The following is a 23,962-nucleotide window of genomic DNA, read 5'->3' on the forward strand; positions in this document are numbered from 1 at the left end:
TCATGTCACCAGAGTCTGCTAGTCTCTGGATTTCCAGGGTTATCTCAGTTCACTAAGAACTCTTTAGCTTCTTTGCCCTGCTGCGGACATTTGCCCTGTCTCTGGAGTAGGCTTCTTTTGGGCCTTGCTGCCAATGTCATTCTGCCAGGCATTAAAACAAGGCTTTCTTTTTCTTGGAGATAATATCGTTATCTTCAAACCAATCCTAATACTTTTTAACTCTCCCGGTAAAGGATAGTATTTCCCGGAGCCCGGCGGGCTGGGATCTTTAATGTGCCGGACTTCGTGAACCGTTATGGGCAAACATAATAAGTGTTGATCTGGGCAGGTGGCGGCGGTGGGGGGTTTATTTTGGGAAAGGTGACCCCCACCGATCTTGCAGAAGTCCTTAGTGCAGTACACGGTCTGAGATTAAACCTGAGTCCCCGTGAGCTGTTAAAATATGATGCCATGGGCTGTAAACGCGCCAGTTAAAGAGGCTCAACTCGCAGAGCAGATACCCTGGCCCAAAGGTAAGAGCGGAGCCCGGGGTGGGCGGAGGCGAGGAGAGAGAGAGAGAGGATAAACAGAGTGGGGATGTTTGCAGGAAGCGGGTGAAATAAAGAGCCATTCACACAGAAAGCCAGAACGCAGATGTAGCGCAAAATCGGGGGGAAGAGTTTTAGGTCGGGGATAAGGAAAGAAGAGAAGAGATGTACTTAGCTGATCATTACCGGGCGCGAAATTTATGGGGAGAGAGGGAAAGGGTGGGGAATTGTGCAGAGAAAGAGGAGGGAGGGAGGGAGAGGCGAGTAATGTAGCGGGAGGAGGGGAGAAGAGCAGCGACAGAGAGGGAGGGGGAGCCAGGGAGAGGGAGGGAGGGAGGGATCGTTCTGTTGTCTGGAGCACGAAGCGGGGAACGGGAGGAAGACAGCGAGACCCGAGCGGCCCGGCTCCCGGGCTGCGGAGGATGCTGGATTGAATCTGTCCGTGACTGCAGCGCTGGCCCCGAGGATGAACTGGGTGTGGTTGGCCGTCTCTGTGCTCCTGTCCCTGGACTGCGAGCGCACGGCCGCCGGTAGGTATCCGCAGAGGGCCGGGGTGAGCGAGTTAGCGGCACGGGAATGGAGCCTACCGGCTCGACGCGGGTCAGCGAACGGAGGGTTGGCTCTAGCGGACTGACCGGTTGATCAGCACTAGGATCTCGGGAGCGGACGGACGGGTCACAATAATCCGCTTGCAGGCTGCCCCATCCGTGCCCCGGTATCACTGGGAGAGGGTGGACTGAGGAGTAGGCAAACTGCCCACTCTCAGGGCAGTAACTGGATCAAGGAGAGGGCACACTGCCCAATCGCAGGGCAGTAACTGGACCAAGGAAAGTCACAGTCCAATCACGGGGCGATAACTGGAGCAGGGAGAGGACACACTGCCCAATCACAGGACGCTAAGTGGACCAGGGAAGGCGGACATGCCATCTAGAGGGCAGAAGTCAGGGCTATATGTGAACCTGAGAGTGAGAGAGAGAAAGAGCATCAGTAACTGGACTGGGAAGTTGGAATCCATCCCTTCAAAACTATTCCAGATTTAGGATACTGGAACTGGATTGAAGGCAGCTAGATGACCATGTGAAGAACAGCTGTCTGACTAATCCCACTGGAGAGGGTACAGGTCTGAGTTCCCTGTGTAAGTGGGGAGTCGACAGGTATAAATAATAATTCAGAAAGACTGACAACATTTCAAGAGGTTATGATATACAGTAAAACTGCTTAAATTTCCTGTGAGACCCAATGCTTTCAGCACCTGGGACTGCAGTTTGGAATCTTTTATCAGTTTTGGAAAGGATGCAGTGTAGTTTTCATAGACAGGTGCCCAAGTCGTCAAATTCTGATGGTTGATTACACAGACAAGATCTTTATATCTAGAAGATTGGTGATGATCTAAATGATGTGTTTACAGTAACTAAAGACCAGCGAGGTAGAAAAGGAAACTGTTCTCTGTAGTGGAGAGGTTAGGCAGTGTTATCCTCAACAACGGATCTAGGTTGTTAGAGTGGTATCACAAAGTTTCAACTAAACATGAAAGATGGCGGACATTTGGAAATTTGTGGATGAAGGTTTTAAAACTGAGATTACCAGATTATTTCAGGCACATTATTTTAACCTCATGTAGAAATGCAGCACCTGTGGAGTTGTAGCAATGCAAGGGTTAAGGTAACATCCAGGCAAGGATAGTGTACGAGAAAGGTCTTTGCAGAGCACATCTAGCTCCCTTTTGTACAGCAGTGGGTCAGAGCCATTTTACATACAAAGAAGGGTTCTAACCTGATACTTACTCTTGGTCAGTCACTTCACTAATTTTGAAGTATTATTAGCCTTTAACATGGAGATTCTATTGGCTGTTAATACCTGTATTACCATGATGTGTTTGTCGATTGATCATATCAATAAGGAATTTAAACAGATCTGAATCCAGCTGGGCAATTTCTGTACAAGAATGGTATTTAATTTCAGAACAGTTTGGTGACAAGGACCAGGCTGTTCACCTTCTGCACCTGTAAATAAAGTGTAATTGAGAATGAGTGTGTGTTTTCAGAGTCCAGTTAATCGGAGACAACACATCCACAACTGCCTGTGAGACAGCAACAACGAGCTGCTCTCAGTAAATGCCCCAGTCCTAGATAGAACTAAGGTATAGATCAGACACAATCTAATTAAATGTTAGAATATCTGTGGGCGTCTTGTTCAATGGCAACAAACTCAGCAATCAGTGCAGGACAGGGGTAGAAAGTCAACCAGTCTCAGGGTGATTAAGACTGGACTGGTGGTGGTAAAATGAACAAACACAAAAGAAGTAAATAATTTGACTAGATATAGCAAAGTAGCCAGTCACAGATGGACAGTAACTGTTTTAGCTTGGCATGTGTGTCAGCCAAGTGTGCAGGTTGGTAACTAAGGAGATGCTTCAACTTAAATAATTTATTTGCTAAATTTAGTATTACTTTTAGATTTTCTTAACCTTGCAGTTTTTACTTGGAATGGTAAGTGAGTAGTAATTAGAATCAGGCCTTCTTATATCTGTCACGTCTTGAATTTTTGCTGCTTATTGCAAGACATAAAGTCTATTATACCTTCCTATAAAAAATAGAAGTAGTGCAAAAGTATAGCAAAAATAGCAAGATAGTGTTCATGGAATGTTCAGAAATCTGCTGGTGGTGGGAAAGAAGCTGTTGCTAAAGCATTGAGTGTATCTCTTCAGACTCCTGTCTCTCCTCCTATTGAGAAGAGAGCATGCCCTGGGTGGTGAAAACTGCCTTTTCTGAGGCATCATCTTCTGAAGGTGAGTTATAAGCAGGGAATTGGTTAACTGAGCTTACAAGCAGCTGAAGCAAGTCTAATGATCGCAGGAACATAAATTAATGGCACTGCTTTAGTATGGAGTAGAGTGTGCTCCTTGTTATTATGGGTTTTGGTGATGTGTAGTGTTGAAATCATCTGGCCAGTGAGATCACTGTTTGCTCCATTTTAAGAGGTCTTCCTTGTAACTAAATCAGAGACTTAAAATTTTAATTATCAGGTGGCAACACCCTATTGATAATTTATTTACTGAGTAAATTAACTTGACAAACATGGTAAGGCAAGTGGTACACAATATATTGTGCAGATGCTAAAAATCTTGACCAACACACACAAACTGCTGGAGAAACTCAACAGGTCAGGCAGCGTCTATGGAGGGAAATGAACGTCATCAGTCCTGATGAAGGATCTCGGCCTGAAACTAGAGAGGTAGATTGTTCCAAGAAGTAGGCACGCCCCTAACTACAGAAAAGATCATCCAAAGGAGACAGGAAGGTATTATCACAATGAAACAAGTCTGGCATCCAGAAGATATTATTGGTGACATCTCTGTGCTGACGCTTGACAGGGCACCATTCACGGTGTTGGAGTGAAAGGATTAGCACTGATACAGTTGCAGGGTCTGGTAGATTTTGTTCTCCAGGGTCACATGTGTGAATCCCAAAGGCCATTCTGCCCAGTGCCATTAGGAAGGGAATCTCTCCAAGGCTGGAGAGGAACATGGTCTGTTTGTCATGTCTATTGGTTAATCCACAGACATGGATCAGACTAAGTAGGTAGTTCATCTTAAAGAATGTGTATAGATCAAAAAGCAAAAACAAAGGTAATAATCAATGGATTAGCATCTGAAGTGGGCATTGGATCAATCAGATCAGAGAGCTCAATGTGTTGCTCAAAGACTCGTATGGAAGAAATGCGGTAAAATCACCCGTACTGGGGAAAGAGGGAGCTATTCCATTGGGAACATTTAATTTACACTGGGACCAGTGTCCTAGAAGATTAATCAGAGGGGCAGGGTGTTTTGGTAAACAGAAAGTTGAGGACAAAGGACTAGGTAATAAAATGGGAATGGAAAGGATGGGACTTTCAAACGTTAAACAGATGCCTTTGTCTCAATATGTGCAGCATTCATAACAAGATAAATTAAAAGAGCAATTGAAGAGGAATTATGTAATAGTGCAGACACATGGCAGCAAAGTGATTAAGGTGACAGGTAATAAAGAATATTGTAAAGGCAGTGAAGAGGAAAGAATATGACCTTAGCAGTTTTCATTAATTTATTACTCCCAGGTGTATTTTTACAACTATAAGTGTGATTGTTTTATTTCACTTCATAGCATTAAAGTTCATATCAAAATCATAATCGCTTTTAAAAATTTAAATGTAAGCTTGCAACTTAATTATATTGGTCTGAGTAAATGGACTTTAGTACAGTATTCAGCAAGGTCCCTCATTATAGGCTGATCCAGAGGGTTAAGACAAAAAGGATCCATGACAACATGACAACATGAATTTGACCTGGACAAATGTGAGGTAATGCTCTTTAGGTGGTTAAATGTAAGAAGAATGGCAAGGTCCTTAGGAACATTAATGTACAAAGGGGTTTCCACCAAAGGGGTCTTGGTGGAAACTGAAATGAAACAAATTTATGGCTCATAAAATACATGGTACACAGGAGCAATTTCCCACTCGGGATCAATAAAGTACTTATTATTATTATTGTTTAAAAACATTCCAAATAAAATGGATGTTTGTTTATCCCTGCTGGAGACTGTTTGGTTTGCAGCCCTGGGTATGTAAGAAGTAGAAAAAGGATAGATCATTTGCTCTTCTCCCTAATTTAAAGATATTATTGGTAGATCTCCAAAACCTGATGCCATTTCCCTGCATTAACACAAGTTTGCTGCATCGACACTATCAAACACCATAAGAATGCTTAAATGAAGATTCGTTACCCATTGATGTAATGCTCCCTTTTAGTTCTGTTTGGCACAACTGTACTACTTTTCCTGTTAAGATTTTGATCCTTAAGGGCATATAGGTATACGCTGTATGTTTGTTGTAAACAATCTATTACTGTTTAAATGTAACATCTTTACTACTTGTTCACTGTCAAAACTTTTGATGGAGTTTTGCAATCCACTATTGGCAAATCATGTCAAATACTTCCGTAATTTGCCTTGTTTACATTTAAGCTTTGGTTTTAAATAATTTTCATTCTATAAGCCACTTAAGGGGAGGAATTATTATAGTATGGTATAATTTTTAAGTTCTATTATAATAACACTTCTCAACAGGCCACTAACTTTAAGATTATTAGTTACCTGTTTCTCATTGTAAAATACTTGATCTAAATTACCCTGTACTTGGTTCCTCAGTTTCCTGATGTGAAGAACCACCTATTAAACAGAGTATCATACTTCATTTGATTTGTACACCATACATCTAGATTCTAGTCCCCACAAATAGAGTATTACTCTTGTCATGTGCACCTCTAGTTCCCTGATTTGTACTGACCCCACCGTTACCACCAGTGTTTAGGCAACTCCCACCAATGTTTCCTGCCTCTGGATGTTTAGTAGCTCAAGCTAAACTGATTCAACCTAGCCATGCAACATTGTAACAGCCCTTCAGTCTTCCCCTTCTGCACTGACCAGTAACCATCCATCTACACTATTTTATCTAAAATCCTATTGTACCTCTTGCATCCCAGAAAACTGCTCCCTCCCCAAAACAACTATCCTGCTATTAACTATACTAGGGGCCATTTACAGTGTCCAATTAATTCTCAAACTGTATGTTTAGAGAAAACTGGAGCAACCCAGGATGGCCCACTCATTTAGAGGGAAAACATGCAAACTCCACACCGACAATACTGGAGGGTGTAATCCAGTCTGTGTCATGCAGCACAGAATAAGGCCCTTTGGCTCAAATGGTGCATGCCAAACAAAAGTCCCATTTGCCCAAGTGTGGCCCATATCGTTCTAAACCAGGGATCCCCAACATGGGGTCCACAGACCTCTCAGATAATGGTAAGACTCCATGGCATAAAAAAATGTTGGGAACCCCTGCTATAAACCTTTCCTATCCATGTAACACACACAAAATGCTGGAGGAACTCAACAGGTCAGGCAGTGTCCGTAGAGAGATATAAACAGTCAACTTTTTAAATGTTGTTAATGTGCCTGCCTCAACCACTTCCTCTGTCAGTTCATTATGTTGCATAGAAATGGTTGAGACAGGCATATTAACTTTTAAATGCAGTAACAAGGTTTAAAAGTTGACCACTCTCTGGGTGGAAAATGTTGCCTTTCAGGTTGCTATTAAATCTCTGCCTGGTCACCTTAAATTTATGGCCTCTAGTCCTTGATTCCCCAACCCTGGGGAAAAGACTGTACATTCACCCAATTTATGCTCCTCATAGGTTTACACACCTCCATAAGATCAGCCCCATCCTCCGAGATTCCAATGAAAAATTCGGTCCGTCAAGTTTGAGCAAAACCCTCATAATTCTGCACTCTTTCCTGTTTAATGTCATCTTTCCTATAGCAGGGGAGGTGGTGGAAGCAGATACAAGAGCAATGCTTAGACAGGAACATGAATGGCCAGGGAACACAGGAATACAGCGCTAATGCAGACAGATGGGATCCTTTTAAATTGGTGTCATGGTCGGTATAGATGTGATGGGTGAAGGTCCGTGGTCTGTTTTTTATGAGGAAGATACTTATTGCTCTATTTTCCCTTTCTGAGTACAGCAGGAACTCTGGTAACACCTGTTAATGACTGCTGTGCTAGGCTGGATACTGACAGTAACCTGGAGCACTGTTTGTTTGTAGGATCAACAAACACACCTGGGGTGAGGCGACATTGTGACGCTGGGGCCTGTAACCCCCGACTGGGCAACTTGGTGACAGCCAGACAGCTGAAGACCTCCTCCACCTGCGGTGTTGGCTCCGCTGAGCTCTTCTGCTCCTACCCGAACCGGGGTTGCAAAGCCAAGGCTGAATGCGGCAAATGCGTCTTGGGCAGAAGCCCTCGTCATTCCCATCCACCTTCCGCCATGACCGACTCCTCGTTCCGCTTCCCCGCTACCTGGTGGCAGTCGTCCCAGGGCAGCCACAGGGAAACCATCCGGTTAGACCTAGAGACCCACTTCTACTTCACACACCTCATCATGATCTTCAAGTCCCCCAGGCCAGCTGCAATGGTCCTGGAGAGATCGCAAGACTTCGGTTTGACTTGGAAACCATACAAGTATTTTGCCCAGAACTGTAGTGACACCTTTGGACTGCCTGACGACGTCCATTGGCCTGGGGCAATTTGTACGTCCAGATATTCCAGTCCATTCCCTTGTACCCGAGGAGAGGTAAGAGCATTACCGTAATTATCTTTGATACAGCACCCGGGGCCTCTTCTGGTACAAGTTTATTATTGTCATGGACATACATATGCGGGTTGTAAATGCCATGAGAATTAGATTTTCTCAGCAGCAGCACAAGATGGGGACAAATATCAGTTAATTGATTGTCTGCTGTAAACAGCAATGACAGATTAGAAACCTCCATTGAATGTGTGCAGAGTGAGGACCAGGAGGAGAGCCGGCGCGGGATGTAGTCACGGGTTCTGTCCATGATGGCAGAGGTATGTGTGTGGGTCCCCCTTCCACTCCATGACACATAACAAGGTGCTGAATTACAATAACCAGTACCGTAGAGATTGATTTACTGGTCTAGTAATGTAGAAACCCAGACACAATTTAGACAGTTCAAGTAACCATAGCTATGTTCCATCACTAAAGTGGGGACAATTAAATTATTTTAATGGATAATTTTGGGATTAAATACCTAGTTTCAGCAATCATTATCGTTCAGTATCAAGCCGGTGAAGGGAATCCCATTGAAACCTATGGAATTCTGGAAGGCCCAGATAGAGTGGATGAGGAGAGGATGCTTCCTATAGTGAGCGAGTCTAGACCAGAGAGCACAGCTTCAGAATACAAGGGTGTCTCTTTAGAACAGAGATGAGGAATTTTTTTAGCCAGAGGGTGGTGAAATATGGAATTCATTGCTACAGATGGCTGTAGAGGCCAAGTCATTGTGTATACTTAAAGCAGAGGTTGATATGTTCTGGATTAGTAAGCGTATCATAGGTTATGGGGAGAAAGCAGGAGAATGGGGTTGAGAGGGATAGCAAGTCAACCATGATTGAATGGCAGAGAAGACTTGATGGGCTGAATGGCCTAATTCTGCTCCTATGTCTTCAAAGGTTTCAAAGGTGCATTTAATGTCAGACAAATGTATACAATATACATCCTGAAGTGCTTTCTCTTATGGTCAAATGGTCATTTTACTATAGGCAGTTGGGGTGCTACTTGGTTCTGCAATCTTTGCTGTATCTAGAATTGCAAGACTCTCTGGATATCAACTGAATTGAATCAAAGTGGTAGGAAGCCACCTGCTGAGATGTTGAGACCCCGGGAGGAAACGGAGAAGAATCATCCACTCAGTATTTCTGACTAGACGTGCTCGCGTTGCCCCAGCCTTGTTCAGCATCGTGAGCTGAGCCGCTCCTTTGTTGGGGATTGGGATATTCCCGGAGTCTCCCCCTTTTAGCTATTTAATTAGTCAGCACCATTCATGAATAGATGCTGTGGGTGTTTGAAATGTGCTGCCTGGGGGGTGGGGGGTGAGGGGGGCATTGTAGAGGCAGATACATTAGTGACATTTAAGAAACTCTTAGATAAGCACATGATTGATAGAGAATTGGAGGGCTACGTATGAGGGAGGGGTTAGATTGATCTTAGAGTATGAGGTTGGCATAACATGAAGGGTCAGAAGGCCTGTATTGTTCTGTAATGTTCTATGAATAGTGGACAGGATGCCCAGCATCTTGGTCTTTCGACTTCCTCCCCACCAAAGTCCAGACTGTGAGTGTCAGGGTGCAGAAGTTCATAGGCAGAAAACACTATCAATTCTGTGAAATTCTGAGTGAGAGGAGGATAGATACCGAAGTGCTAGCCTTCTTGCAATAGTAGTCAGGAAAACCCATCTGGCTCAATGCTATTCTTCAGTGAAGGATAGCTGTCTCCCTTACTCAATCTCACCTCTACGTGACTCCCAACCAATAGTATTGTGGTTGAAATAGTCCAGAAGACATCAATTCAGGAGGACTTAGGATTGGGCCTCGCCTGCCTGCCTCCAAAGCAATAAAAAAATCCAGTTGATGAGTATTTACCTGAGAGGAAAGGTAACTTTCTGAAATAGCACCACGGGATGTTTATGAAATGAATTGAATGCCTGGTGTACTATGCTCGTGATTTCCTTTCCCTATTTTAAAGAACTTTGAACCATTCACCAAGTTACTCCATGTCTTCCAGCATGAGATAGACAGTGGGCCCAAGAGCCCGGCTAACATGGAGATGATGGGACAGCAAGCTCAGAATACGTTGGCCATCCCTGTCAGATTTAAGTGTGGTGCCTGTAAACAAAAACCTGGTAGGAGTGGGGAAATGGAAGTTAATGAAACAGCAGAGTGAGAAGAGCTTCACTCTTCCTTGCAGTCATTAATACCAACCAACCTCTGCAACAGTTATAGAAGCAGGTCAGGCAGCGTCTGCAGAGAGAGAAACAGAGTTAATGCTTCATGTTCAGTTTTCTTGATTTCCCCAGCAGTGATCTTTACATCCTGATCTTCTGGCAGTGATCCTGACATTCCTGTATCCTGGCAGTGATCGCCAACTCAAAACTTACTCCCTTCTGAAGACACTGCCCTCCTCTCTCTCCCCACACCAATCTAAACCCACAGTCAAAGGGGGTGCTGCTGTAGTGTGGCAGACTGACCTCTACCTTTCCGAGGCTAAGTGGCAACTCTCAGACTCCTCTTCTTACTCGCCCCTAGAAAAGGACTCCATTCCGGACCATCAGAAAATTGTCTCCAAACACCATCGCTGACCTTCTCAACTCTGGAGAATTCCCATCCGCTGCCACCAAACCCAGTTCCCTCACTGCTCGCTTCTACTTCCACCCAAAATCCACAAACCTAACTGTCCAGGTAGGACGTTGCCTCTGCCTGCTCCTACCCCACTGAACTTGTGTCTGCATACCTCGACTCCATTCTATCCCCCTTGGTCCCTTCCCACCAATATCCACAGTACTTCACGTGCTCTCAATCTCCTCAGCAAATTTCAATTTCCTGGCCCTGACTACCTCATTTTCACTATGAATGTCCAGTGCCTATACTCTTCCATCCCCCATGAATAAGGCCAAAAAGCTCTCTACTTCTTTCTCAACAACAGACCCTTACAGTTCCCCACCATACCACACTCCTCTGTCTGGTAGAACTGATCCTTCCCCTCAATGATTTCTCCTTCGGCTCCTCGCACTTTCTTCAAACTCATGAACACCCACGTGGGCCCAGCTATGCCTGCCTTTTCACTGGCTACGTAGAACAGTCCATGTTCTAAGCCTTCCCTGGCAATGCTGCTCAACTCTTCCTGCAATTCCATCAACATTGCCTCCCACTTTCACCCGACCCTTAAATTTACTTGTTCCATTTCTTCCATCTCTTTCCCTTTTCTCAATCTCACTGTCTCCATCCCAGGAGACAAACTGCCAACCAACATGTTACAAACCTACCAATTCCCATGGTTATCTTTACTATACCTCTTCCCACCCAGTCTCCTGTAAAAATGCTATTCCCTTTTCTCAGTTCCATTTTCTTCATCACAACTGTTCGCAGGATGAAACTTTCCTTCCCAGGGATGTCCTCCTTCTTCAAAGAACAGTTTCCCTTTCTTCACCATTGATGCTGCCTCACCCGCATCTCCTCCATTTTCTGGATGTCCATGCTCACACAATCTTCCTGCAGCTTTAACAGGGATAGAGATCCTCTTGTCCTCACCGACATGTGCCATATTCACGGGATCCCACCACCAAACACATCCTTACTCTATGCATCACTCTCCACTTTCCCCAGGGATTGTTCCCTTCATGATTCCCTTGTCCATTCATCACTCCCCACTAATCTCCCTCCTGGCACATATCCCTACAAGTGACAGAAATGCTACACCTGCCCATTCATCTCCTCCCTTATCTGCACTGAGTCCTTAGTTAGTCCATAGGGGTGAGGAAACACTTCATCTGCTAATTTGTTGGGGTCCTCTATTGAATCCAGCCTTGTTGTGGCCGCCTATACATTGGTGAGATCCGACTTAAATTGGGGAACCACTTTGTCAAGCACTTTGCTTCATCCACCAAAAGTGGAAATTCCCAGTGGCTAACCACTTTAATTCCTATCCCAATTACTCTTCTGACATGTTGATCCATGGCCGCCTCTTTTGCCCTGATGAAGGTGGAGGATCAACACCCCAAATTCAGTCTAGGTAGCCTCCATCCTGATGGCATGAACATCTATTTCCCCTGCCAGTAAACTTTTTCTCCCCATTCCTTTTCATCTATTCCCAGCACTGGCCTCTTTACTCTCTCCTCACCTGCCTATCACCTCCCCCAGAGACCCTCCTTCATCCCTCTCTCCTCACCTACCTATCACCTCCCCCAGAGACCCTCCTTCATCCCTCTCTCCTCAACTGCCTATCAGCTCCCCCAGAGACCCTCCTTCATCCCTCTCTCCTCAACTGCCTATCACCCCAGAGACCCTCCTTCTTCCCTCTCTCCTTACCTACCTACCACCTCCCCAGAGACTCTCCTTCTTCCCTCTCTCCTCACTTACCTATCACCTCCCCCAGTGACCCTCCTTCTTCCCTCTCTCCTCACCTACCTATCACCTCCCCCAGTGACCCTCCTTCTTCCCACTCTCCTCACCTACCAATCACCTCCCCCAGAGACCCTCCTTCTTCCCTCTCTCCTCACCTACCTATCACCTCCCCAGTGACCCTCCTTCTTCCATCTCTCCTCACCTGCCTATCACCTGCCCCAGTGACCCTCCTTCTTCCCTCTCTCCTCAACTACCTATGACCCACAGAGACCCTCCTTCTTCCCTCTCTCCTCACCTACGTATCACCTCCCCCAGTGACGCTCCTTCTTCCCTCTCTCCTCACCTGCCTATCACCTCCCCAGAGACCCTCCTACTTCCCTCTCTCCTCACCTGCCTATCACCTCCCACGGTGACCCTCCTACTTCCCTCTCTCCTCACCTGCCTATCACCTCCCCAGAGACCATCCTTCTTCCCTTTCTCCTCACCTGCCTATCACCTCCCGCAGTCACCCTGCTTCTTCCCTCTCTCCTCACCTACCTTTCGCCTCCCCAGTGACCCTTCTTCCCTCTCTCCTCACCTGCCTATCACCTCCCCAGAGACCCTCCTTCTTCCCTCTCTCCTCACCTACCTATCACCTCCCCAGTGACCCTCCTTCTTCCCTCTCTCCTCACCTGCCTATCACCTCCCCAGAGACCCTCCTTCTTCCTCTCTCCTCACCTACCTATCACCTCCCCCAGAGACCCTCCTTCTTCCCTCTCTCCTCACCTGCCTATCACCTCCCCCAGTGACCCTCCTTCTTCCCTCTCTCCTCACCTACCTATCACCTCCCCAAGTGACCCTCCTTCTTCCCTCTCTCCTCACCTACCTATCACCACCCCAGAGACCCTCCTTCTTCCCTCTCTCCACACCTACCTATCACCTCCCCAGAGACCCTCCTTCTTCCCTCTCTCCTCACCTACCTATCACCTCCCCAGAGACCCTCCTTCATCCCTCTCTCCTCACCTACCTATCACCTCCCCAGAGACCCTCCTTCTTCCCTCTCTCCTCACCTACCTATCACCTCCCCAGAGACCCTCCTTCTTCCCCCCTCCTCACCTAACTATCACCTCCCCAGAGACCCTCCTTCTTCCCTTTCTCCTCACCTACCTATCACCTCCCCAGAGACCATCCTTCTTCCCTCTCTCCTCACCTATCACCTCCCCAGAGACCCTCCTTCTTCCCTCTCTCCTCACCTATCTATCACCTCCCGCAGAGACCCTCCTTCTTCCCTCTATCCCCACCTGCCTATCACCTCCCACAGTGACCCTCCTTCTTCCCTCTCTCCTCACCTACCTATCACCTCCCCAGTGACCGTCCTTCTTCCCTTTCTCCTCACCTGCCTATCACCTCGCCAGTGACCCTCCTTCTTCCCTCTCTCCTCACCTACCTATCACCTCCCCCAGTGACCCTCCTTCTTCCCTCTCTCCTCACCTACCTATGACCCGCAGAGACCCTCCTTCTTCCCTCTCTCCTCACCTACCTATCACCTCCCCCAGTGACGCTCCTTCTTCCCTTTCTCCTCACCTGCCTATCACCTCCCGCAGTCACCCTGCTTCTTCCCTCTCTCCTCACCTACCTTTCGCCTCCCCAGTGACCCTCCTTCTTCCCTCTCTCCTCACCTGCCTACCACCTCCCCAGAGACCCTCCTTCTTCCCTCTCTCCTCACCTACCTATCCCCTCCCGCAGTGACCCTCCTTCTTCCCTCCCTCCTCACCTACCAATCACCTCCCCAGTGACCCTCCTTCTTCCTTTCTCCTCACCAACCTATGACCTCCCCAGTGACCCTCCTTCTTCCCTCTCTCCTCACCTACCTATCCCCTCCCCCAGAGACCCTCTTTCTTCTCTCTCTCGTCACCTGCCTATCACCACCCCAGAGACCCTCCTTCTTCCCTCTCTCCACACCTACCTATCACCTCCCCAGAGACCCTCCTTCTTCCCTCTCTCCTCACCTACCTATCACCTCCCCAGAGACCCTCCTTCATCCCTCTCTCCTCACCTACCTATCACCTCCCCAGAGACCCTCCTTCTTCCCTCTCTCCTCACCTACCTATCACCTCCCCAGAGACCCTCCTTCTTCCCTCCCTCCTCACCTAACTATCACCTCCCTAGAGACCCTCCTTCTTCCCTTTCTCCTCACCTACCTATCACCTCCCCAGAGACCATCCTTCTTCCCTCTCTCCTCACCTATCACCTCACCAGATAACCTCCTTCTTCCCTCTCTCCTCACCTACCTATCACCTCTCCAGTGACCCTCCTTCTTCCCTCTCTCCTGACCTACCTATCACCTCCCCAGTGTCCCTCCTTCTTCCCTCTATCCTCACCTACCTATCACCTCCCCAGTGACCCTCCTTCTTCCCTCTCTCCTCACCTGCCTATCACCTCCCCAGTGACCCTCCTTCTTCCCTCTCTCCTCACCTACCTATCACCTCCCCAGAGACCCTCCTTCTTCCCTCTCTCCACACCTACCTATCACCTCCCCAGAGACCCTCCTTGTTTCCTCTCTCCTCACCTGCCTATCACCTCCCCAGTGACCCTCCTTCTTCCCTCTCTCCTCACCTGCCTATCACCTCCACCAGTGACCCTCCTTCTTCCCTCTCTACTCACCTACCTATCACCTCCCCCAGAGACCCTCCTTTTTCCCTCTCTCCTCACCAGCCTATCACCTCCCCCAGTGACCCTGCTTCTTCCCTCTCTCCTCACCTACCTATCACTTCCCCCAGTCACCCTCCTTCATCCCTCTCTCCTCACCTACCTATCACCTCCCCCAGTCACCATCCCTCTCTCCTCACCTACCTATCCACTCCGCCAGTGACCCTCGTTCTTCCCTCTCTCCTCACCGGCCTATCACCTCCCGTGACCCTCCTTCTTGGCTCTCTCCTCACCTGCCTATCACCTCCCCCAGTGACCCTCCTTCTTCCCTTTCTCCTCACCTACCTATCACCTCCCCAGTGACCCTCCTTCTTCCCTCTCTCCTCACCTACCTATCACTTCCCCATTGACCCTCCTTCTTCCCTCTCTCCTCACCTACCTATCCCCTCCCCCAGAGACCCTCCTTCTTCCCTCTCTCCTCACCTACCTATCCCCTCCCCCAGAGGCCCTCCTTCTTCCCTCTCTCCTCACCTACCTATCACCTCCCCCATTGACCCTCCTTCTTCCCTCTCTCCTCACCTACCTATCCACTCCCCCAGTGACCCTCCTTCTTCTCTCTCTCCTCACCTACCTATCCCCTCCCGCAGTGACCCTCCTTCTTCCCTCTCTCCTCACCTACCAATCACCTCCCCAGTGACCCTCCTTCTTCCCTTTCTCCTCACCTACCTATCACCTCCCGCAGTGACCCTCCTTCTTCCCTCTCTCCTCACCTACCTATCCCCTCCCCCAGAGACCCTCTTTCTTCCCTCTCTCGTCACCTGCCTATCACCTCACCAGTGACCCTCCTTCTTCCCTCTCTCCTCAGCTACCTATCACCTCCCCCAGTGACCCTCCTTCTTCCCTCTCTCCTCAGCTACCTATCACCTCCCCAGAGACCCTCCTTCTTCCCTCTCTCCACACCTACCTATCACCTCCCCAGAGACCCTCCTTCTTCCCTCTCTCCTCACCTACCTATCACCTCCCCAGAGACCCTCCTTCATCCCTCTCTCCTCACCTACCTATCACCTCCCCAGAGACCCTCCTTCTTCCCTCTCTCCTCACCTACCTATCACCTCCCCAGAGACCCTCCTTCTTCCCTCCCTCCTCACCTAACTATCACCTCCCCAGAGACCCTCCTTCTTCCCTTTCTCCTCACCTACCTATCACCTCCCCAGAGACCCTCCTTCTTCCCTCTCTCCTCACCTATCACCTCACCAGAGAACCTACTTCTTCCCTCTCTCCTCACCTACCTATCACCTCCCCAGTGACCCTCCTTCTTCCCTCTCTCCTGACCTACCTATCACCTCCCCAGTGACCCTCCTTCTTCCCTCTATCCTCACCTACCTATCACCTCCCCAGTGACCCTCCTTCTTCCCTCTCTCCTCACCTGCCTATCACCTCCCCAGTGACCCTCCTTCTTCCCTCTCTCCTCACCTGCCTATCACCTCCCCAGTGACCCTCCTTCTTCCCTCTCTCCGCACCTACCTATCACCTCTCCAGTGACCCTCCTTCTTCCCTCTCTCCTGACCTACCTATCACCTCCCCAGTGTCCCTCCTTCTTCCCTCTATCCTCACCTAACTATCACCTCCCCAGTGACCCTCCTTCTTCCCTCTCTCCTCACCTGCCTATCACCTCCCCAGTGACCCTCCTTCTTCCCTCTCTCCTCACCTACCTATCACCTCCCCAGAGACCCTCCTTCTTCCCTCTCTCCACACCTACCTATCACCCCCAGAGACCCTCCTTTTTCCCTCTCTCCTCACCAGCCTATCACCTCCCCCAGTGACCCTGCTTCTTCCCTCTCTCCTCACCTACCTATCACCTCCCCCAGTCACCATCCCTCTCTCCTCACCTACCTATCCACTCCGCCAGTGACCCTCGTTCTTCCCTCTCTCCTCACCGGCCTATCACCTCCCGTGACCCTCCTTCTTCCCTCTCTCCTCACCTGCCTATCACCTCCCCAGTGACCCTCCTTCTTCCCTCTCTCCTCACCTACCTATCACTTCCCCCATTGACCCTCCTTCTTCCCTCTCTCCTCACCTACCTATCACCTCCCCCAGTGACCCTCCTTCTTCCCTTTCTCCTCACCTACCTATCACCTCCCCAGTGACCCTCCTTCTTCCCTCTCTCCTCACCTACCTATCACTTCCCCCATTGACCCTCCTTCTTCCCTCTCTCCTCACCTACCTATCACCTCCCCCAGTGACCCTCCTTCTTCCCTTTCTCCTCACCTACCTATCACCTCCCCAGTGACCCTCCTTCTTCCCTCTCTCCTCACCTACCTATCACTTCCCCCATTGACCCTCCTTCTTCCCTCTCTCCTCACCTACCTATCCCCTCCCCCAGAGACCCTCCTTCTTCCCTCTCTCCTCACCTACCTATCCCCTCCCCCAGATGCCCTCCTTCTTCCCTCTCTCCTCACCTACCTATCACCTCCCCATTGACCCTCCTTCTTCCCTCTCTCCTCACCTACCTATCCACTCCCCCAGTGACCCTCCTTCTTCCCTCTCTCCTCACCTACCTATCCCCTCCCGCAGTGACCCTCCTTCTTCCCTCTCTCCTCACCTACCAATCACCTCCCCAGTGACCCTCCTTCTTCCCTTTCTCCTCACCTACCTATCACCTCCCGCAGTGACCCTCCTTCTTCCCTCTCTCCTCACCTACCTATCACCTCCCCAGTGACCCTCCTTCTTCCCTCTCTCCTCACCTACCTATCCCCTCCCCCAGAGACCCTCTTTCTTCCCTCTCTCGTCACCTGCCTATCACCTCACCAGTGACCCTCCTTCTTCCCTCTCTCCTCAGCTACCTATAACCTCCCCCAGTGACCCTCCTTCTTCCCTCTCTCCTCAGCTACCTATCACCTCCCCAGAGACCCTCCTTCTTCCCTCTCTCCACACCTACCTATCACCTCCCCAGAGACCCTCCTTCTTCCCTCTCTCCTCACCTACCTATCACCTCCCCAGAGACCCTCCTTCATCCCTCTCTCCTCACCTACCTATCACCTCCCCAGAGACCCTCCTTCTTCCCTCTCTCCTCACCTACCTATCCCCTCCCGCAGTGACCCTCCTTCTTCCCTCACTCCTCACCTACCAATCACCTCCCCAGTGACCCTCCTTCTTCCTTTCTCCTCACCAACCTATCACCTCCCGCAGTGACCCTCCTTCTTCCCTCTCTCCTCACCTACCTATCACCTCCCCCGTCCCTCCTTCTTCCCTCTCTCCTCACCTACCTATCACCTCCCCAGTGACCCTCCTTCTTCCCTCTCTACTCACCTGCCTATCACCTCCCCAGTGACCCTCCTTCTTCCCTCTCTCCTCACCTACCTATCACCTCCCGCAGTGACCCTCCTTCTTCCCTCTCTCCTCACCTGCCTATCACCTCCCCAGTGACCCTCCTTCTTCCCTCTCTCCTCACCTACCTATCCCCTCCCCCAGAGACCCTCTTTCTTCTCTCTCGTCACCTGCCTATCACCTCCCCAGTGACCCTCCTTCTTCCCTCTCTCCTCAGCTACCTATCACCTCCCCCAGTGACCCTCCTTCTTCCCTCTCTCCTCACCTACCTATCACCTCCCCAGAGATCCTCCTTCTTCCCTCTCTCCACACCTACCTATCACCTCCCCAGAGACCCTCCTTCTTCCCTCTCTCCTCACCTACCTATCACCTCCCCAGAGACCCTCCTTCATCCCTCTCTCCTCACCTACCTATCACCTCCCCAGAGATTCTCCTTCTTCCCTCTCTCCTCACCTACCTATCACCTCCCCAGAGACCCTCCTTCATCCCTCTCTCCTCACCTACCTATCACCTCCCCAGAGACCCTCCTTCATCCCTCTCTCCTCACCTACCTATCACCTCCCCAGAGATTCTCCTTCTTCCCTCTCTCCTCACCTACCTATCACCTCCCCAGAGAACCTCCTTCTTCCCTCTCTCCTCACCTACATATCACCTCCCCAGTGACCTTCTTCCCTCTATCCTCACCTACCTATCACCTCCCCAGTGACCCTCCTTCTTCCCTCTCTCCTCACCTGCCTATCACCTCCCCAGTGACCCTCCTTCTTCCCTCTCTCCTCACATGCCTATCACCTTCGCCAGTTACCCTCCTTCTTCCCTTTCTCCTCACCTACCTATCACCTCCCCCAGTGACCCTCCTTCTTCCCTCTCTCCTCACCTGCCTATCACCTCCCCAGAGACTCTCCTTTTTCCCTCTCTCCTCACCTACCTATCATCTCCCCCAGTGATCTTTCTTCTTCCCTCTCTCCTCACCTGGCTATCACCTCCCCCAGTGACACTCCTTCTTCCCTCTCTCCTCACCTACCTATCACCTCCCCCAGTGACCCTCCTTCTTCCCTCTCTCCTCACCTACCTATCCATTCCGCCAGTGACCCTCGTTCTTCCCTCTCTCCTCACCGGCCTATCACCTCCCGTGACCCTCCTTCTTCCCTCTCTCCTCACCTGCCTATCACCTCCCCCAGTGACCCTCCTTCTTCCCTCTCTACTCACCTGCCTATCACCTCCCCAGTGACCCTCCTTCTTCCCTTTCTCCTCACCTACCTATCACCTCCCCGGTGACCCTCCTTCTTCCCTCTCTCCTCACCTACCTATCACTTCCCCCATTGACCCTCCTTCTTCCCTCTCTCCTCACCTACCTATCCCCTCCCCCAGAGACCCTCCTTTTTCCCTCTCTCCTCACCTACCTATCCCCTCCCCCAGAGGCCCTCCTTCTTCCCTCTCTCCTCACCTACCTATCACCTCCCCCATTGACCCTCATTCTTCCCTCTCTCCTCACCTACCTATCCACTCCCCCAGTGACCCTCCTTCTTCCCTCTCTCCTCACCTACCTATCCCCTCCCGCAGTGACCCTCCTTCTTCCCTCCCTCCTCACCTACCAATCACCTCCCCAGTGACCCTCCTTCTTCCCTTTCTCCTCACCAACCTATCACCTCCCGCAGTGACCCTCCTTCTTCCCTCTCTCCTCACCTACCTATCACCTCCCCCGTCCCTCCTTCTTCCCTCTCTCCTCACCTACCTATCGCCTCCCGCAGTGACCCTCTTTCTTCCCTCTCTCCTCACCTACCTATCACCTCCCCAGTGACCCTCCTTCTTCCCTCTCTACTCACCTGCCTATCACCTCCCCAGTGACCCTCCTTCTTCCCTCTCTCCTCACCTACCTATCACCTCCCCAGTGACCCTCCTTCTTCCCTCTCTCCTCACCTACCTATCCCCTCCCCCAGAGACCCTCTTTCTTCTCTCTCTCGTCACCTGCCTATCACATCCCCAGTGACCCTCCTTCTTCCCTCTCTCCTCAGCTACCTATCACCTCCCCCAGTGACCCTCCTTCTTCCCTCTCTCCTCACCTACCTATCACCTCCCCAGAGATCCTCCTTCTTCCCTCTCTCCACACCTACCTATCACCTCCCCAGAGACCCTCCTTCTTCCCTCTCTCCACACCTACCTATCACCTCCCCAGAGACCCTCCTTCATCCCTCTCTCCTCACCTACCTATCACCTCCCCAGAGACCCTCCTTCTTCCCTCTCTCCTCACCTATCACCTCACCAGAGAACCTCCTTCTTCCCTCTCTCCTCACCTACATATCACCTCCCCAGTGACCTTCTTCCCTCTATCCTCACCTACCTATCACCTCCCCAATGACCCTCCTTCTTCCCTCTGTCCTGACCTACCTATCACCTCCCCAGTGACCCTCCTTCTTCCCTCTATCCTCACCTACCTATCACCTCCCCAGTGACCCTCCTTCTTCCCTCTCTCCTCACCTGCCTATCACCTCCCAAGTGACCCTCCTTCTTCCCTCTCTCCTCACCTACCTATCACTTCCCCAGAGACCCTCCTTCATCCCTCTCTCCACACCTACCTATCACCTCCCCAGAGACCCTCCTTCTTTCCTCTCTCCTCACCTACCTATCACCTCCACCAGTGACCCTCCTTCTTCCCTCTCTCCTCACCTACCTATCACCTCCCCCAGAGACCCTCATTTTTCCCTCTCTCCTCACCAGCCTATCACCTCCCCCAGTGACCATGCTTCTTCCCTCTCTCCTCACATACCTATCACTTCCCCCAGTCACCCTCCTTCATCCCTCTCTCCTCACCTACCTATCACCTCCCCCAGTCACCATCCCTCTCTCCTCACCTGCCTATCACCTCCCCCAGAGACCCTCCTTCTTCTCTCTCTCCTCATGTACCTATCACCTCCCCAGTGACCCTCCTTCTTCCCTCTCTCCTCACATGCCTATCACCTCCGCCAGTTACCCTCCTTCTTCCCTTTCTCCTCAGCTACCTATCACCTCCCCCAGAGACCCTCCTTCTTCCCTCTATCCTCACCTGCCTATCATTCCCCCAGAGACCCTCCTTCTTCCCTCTCTCCTCACCTACCTATCACCTACCCCAGTGACCCTCCTTCTTCCCTCTCTCCTCACCTACCTATCATCTCCCCCAGTGATCTTCCTTCTTCCATCTCTCCTCACCTGCCTATCACCTCCCCCAGTGACCCTCCTTCTTCCCTCTCTCCTCACCTGCCTATCACCTCCCCCAGTGACCCTCCTTCTTCTGTCTCTCCTCACCTGCCTATCACCTCCCCCAGAGACCCTCCTTCTTCCCTCTATCCTCACCTACCTATCACCTCCCCCATTGACCCTCCTACTTCCCTCTCTCCTCAACTGCCTATCACCTCCACCAGTGACCCTCCTTCTTTCCTCTCTACTCACCTACCTATCACCTCCCCCAGAGACCCTCCTTTTTCCCTCTCTCCTCACCAGCCTATCACCTCCCCCAGTGACCCTGCTTCTTCCCTCTCTCCTCACCTACCTATCACTTCCCCCAGTCACCCTCCTTCATCCCTCTCTCCTCACCTGGCTATCACCTCCCCAGTGACCCTCCTTCTTCCCTTTCTCCTCACCTACCTATCACCTACCCCAGTGACCCTCCTTCTTCCCTCTCTCCTCACCTACCTATCATCTCCCCCAGTGATCTTCCTTCTTCCATCTCTCCTCACCTGCCTATCACCTCCCCCAGTGACCCTCCTTCTTCCCTCTCTCCTCACCTACCTATCAACTACCCCAGTGACCCTCCTTCTTCCCTCTCTCCTCACCTACCTATCATCTCCCCAGTGATCTTCCTTCTTCCATCTCTCCTCACCTGCCTATCACCTCCCCCAGTGACCCTCCTTCTTCCCTCTCTCCTCACATACCTATCACTTCCCCCAGTCACCCTCCTTCATCCCTCTCTCCTCACCTACCTATCACCTCCCCCAGTCACCATCCCTCTCTCCTCACCTGCCTATCACCTCCCCCAGAGACCCTCCTTCTTCTCTCTCTCCTCATGTACCTATCACCTCCCCAGTGACCCTCCTTCTTCCCTCTCTCCTCACATGCCTATCACCTCCGCCAGTTACCCTCCTTCTTCCCTTTCTCCTCACCTACCTATCACCTCCCCCAGTGACCCTCCTTCTTCCCTCTCTCCTCACCTGCCTATCACCTCCCCAGAGACTCTCCTTTTTCCCTCTCTCCTCACCTACCTATCATCTCCCCCAGTGATCTTTCTTCTTCCCTCTCTCCTCACCTGGCTATCACCTCCCCAGTGACCCTCCTTCTTCTCTTTCTCCTCACCTACCTATCACCTACCCCAGTGACCCTCCTTCTTCCCTCTCTCCTCACCTACCTATCATCTCCCCCAGTGATCTTCCTTCTTCCATCTCTCCTCACCTGCCTATCACCTCCCCCAGTGACCCTCCTTCTTCCCTCTCCTCCCCCAGTGACCCTCCTTCTTCTGTCTCTCCTCACCTGCCTATCACCTCCCCCAGAGACCCTCCTTCTTCCCTCTATCCTCACCTACCTATCACCTCCCCCATTGACCCTCCTACTTCCCTCTCTCCTCAACTGCCTATCACCTCCACCAGTGACCCTCCTTCTCCCCTCTCTACTCACCTACCTATCACCTCCCCCAGAGACCCTGCTTTTTCCCTCTCTCCTCACCAGCCTATCACCTCCCCCAGTGACCCTGCTTCTTCCCTCTCTCCTCACCTACCTATCACTTCCCCCAGTCACCCTCCTTCATCCCTCTCTCCTCACCTACCTATCACCTCCCCCAGTCACCATCCCTCTCTCCTCACCTACCTATCCACTCCCCCAGTGACCCTCCTTCTTCCCTCTCTCCTCACCGGCCTATCACCTCCCGTGACCCTCCTTCTTCCCTCTCTCCTCACCTGCCTATCACCTCCCGTGACCCTCCTTCTTCCCTCTCTCCTCACCTACCTATCACCTCCCAGGTGACCCTCCTTCTTCCCTCTCTCCTCACCTACCTATCACTTCCCCCATTGACCCTCCTTCTTCCCTCTCTCCTCACCTACCTATCCCCTCCCCCAGAGACCCTCCTTCTTCCCTCTCTCCTCACCTACCTATCCCCTCCCCCAGAGGCCCTCCTTCTTCCCTCTCTCCTCACCTACCTATCACCTCCCCCATTGACCCTCCTTCTTCCCTCTCTCCTCACCTACCTATCCACTCCCCCAGTGACCCTCCTTCTTCCCTCTCTCCTCACCTACCTATCCCCTCCTGCAGTGACCCTCCTTCTTCCCTCCCTCCTCACCTACCAATCACCTCCCCAGTGACCCTCCTTCTTCCCTTTCTCCTCACCTACCTATCACCTCCCGCAGTGACCCTCCTTCTTCCCTCTCTCCTCACCTACCTATCACCTCCCCAGTGACACTCCTTCTTCCCTCTCTCCTCACCTACCTATCACCTCCACCGTCCCTCCTTCTTCCCTCTCTCCTCACCTACCTATCACCTTGCGCAGTGACCCTCTTTCTTCCCTCTCTCCTCACCTACCTATCACCTCCCCAGTGACCCTCCTTCTTCGCTCTCTCCTCACCGGCCTATCACCTCCCGTGACCCTCCTTCTTCCCTCTCTCCTCACCTGCCTATCACCTCCCGTGACCCTCCTTCTTCCCTCTCTCCTCACCTACCTATCACCTCCCAGGTGACCCTCCTTCTTCCCTCTCTCCTCACCTACCTATCACTTCCCCCATTGACCCTCCTTCTTCCCTCTCTCCTCACCTACCTATCCCCTCCCCCAGAGACCCTCCTTCTTCCCTCTCTCCTCACCTACCTATCCCCTCCCCCAGAGGCCCTCCTTCTTCCCTCTCTCCTCACCTACCTATCACCTCCCCCATTGACCCTCCTTCTTCCCTCTCTCCTCACCTACCTATCCACTCCCCCAGTGACCCTCCTTCTTCCCTCTCTCCTCACCTACC

General features: G+C 51.0%; 1 protein-coding gene across 3 annotated transcripts in view; it reads left to right on the plus strand.

The window, feature by feature from the left end:
• Positions 1-846: 846 nt before the first annotated feature.
• LOC140738549 (netrin-4-like) overlaps positions 847-23,962 on the plus strand; it is a 381,089-nt gene continuing 357,973 nt past the window's right edge. For 2 of the 3 annotated variants that reach the window (XM_073065979.1, XM_073065980.1), the window contains exons 1-2: positions 847-1,057; positions 7,169-7,698. In XM_073065979.1, coding sequence (XP_072922080.1) covers positions 994-1,057; positions 7,169-7,698 — 594 coding nt within the window. In that variant the 5' untranslated portion in view covers positions 847-993. The remainder of the gene's footprint in view (positions 1,058-7,168; positions 7,699-23,962) is intronic. The other variant, XM_073065978.1, reaches the window with a different exon arrangement.

Source organism: Hemitrygon akajei, chromosome 14, assembly GCF_048418815.1.
Source record: "Hemitrygon akajei chromosome 14, sHemAka1.3, whole genome shotgun sequence".
NCBI classification, from domain to species: domain Eukaryota; kingdom Metazoa; phylum Chordata; class Chondrichthyes; order Myliobatiformes; family Dasyatidae; genus Hemitrygon; species Hemitrygon akajei.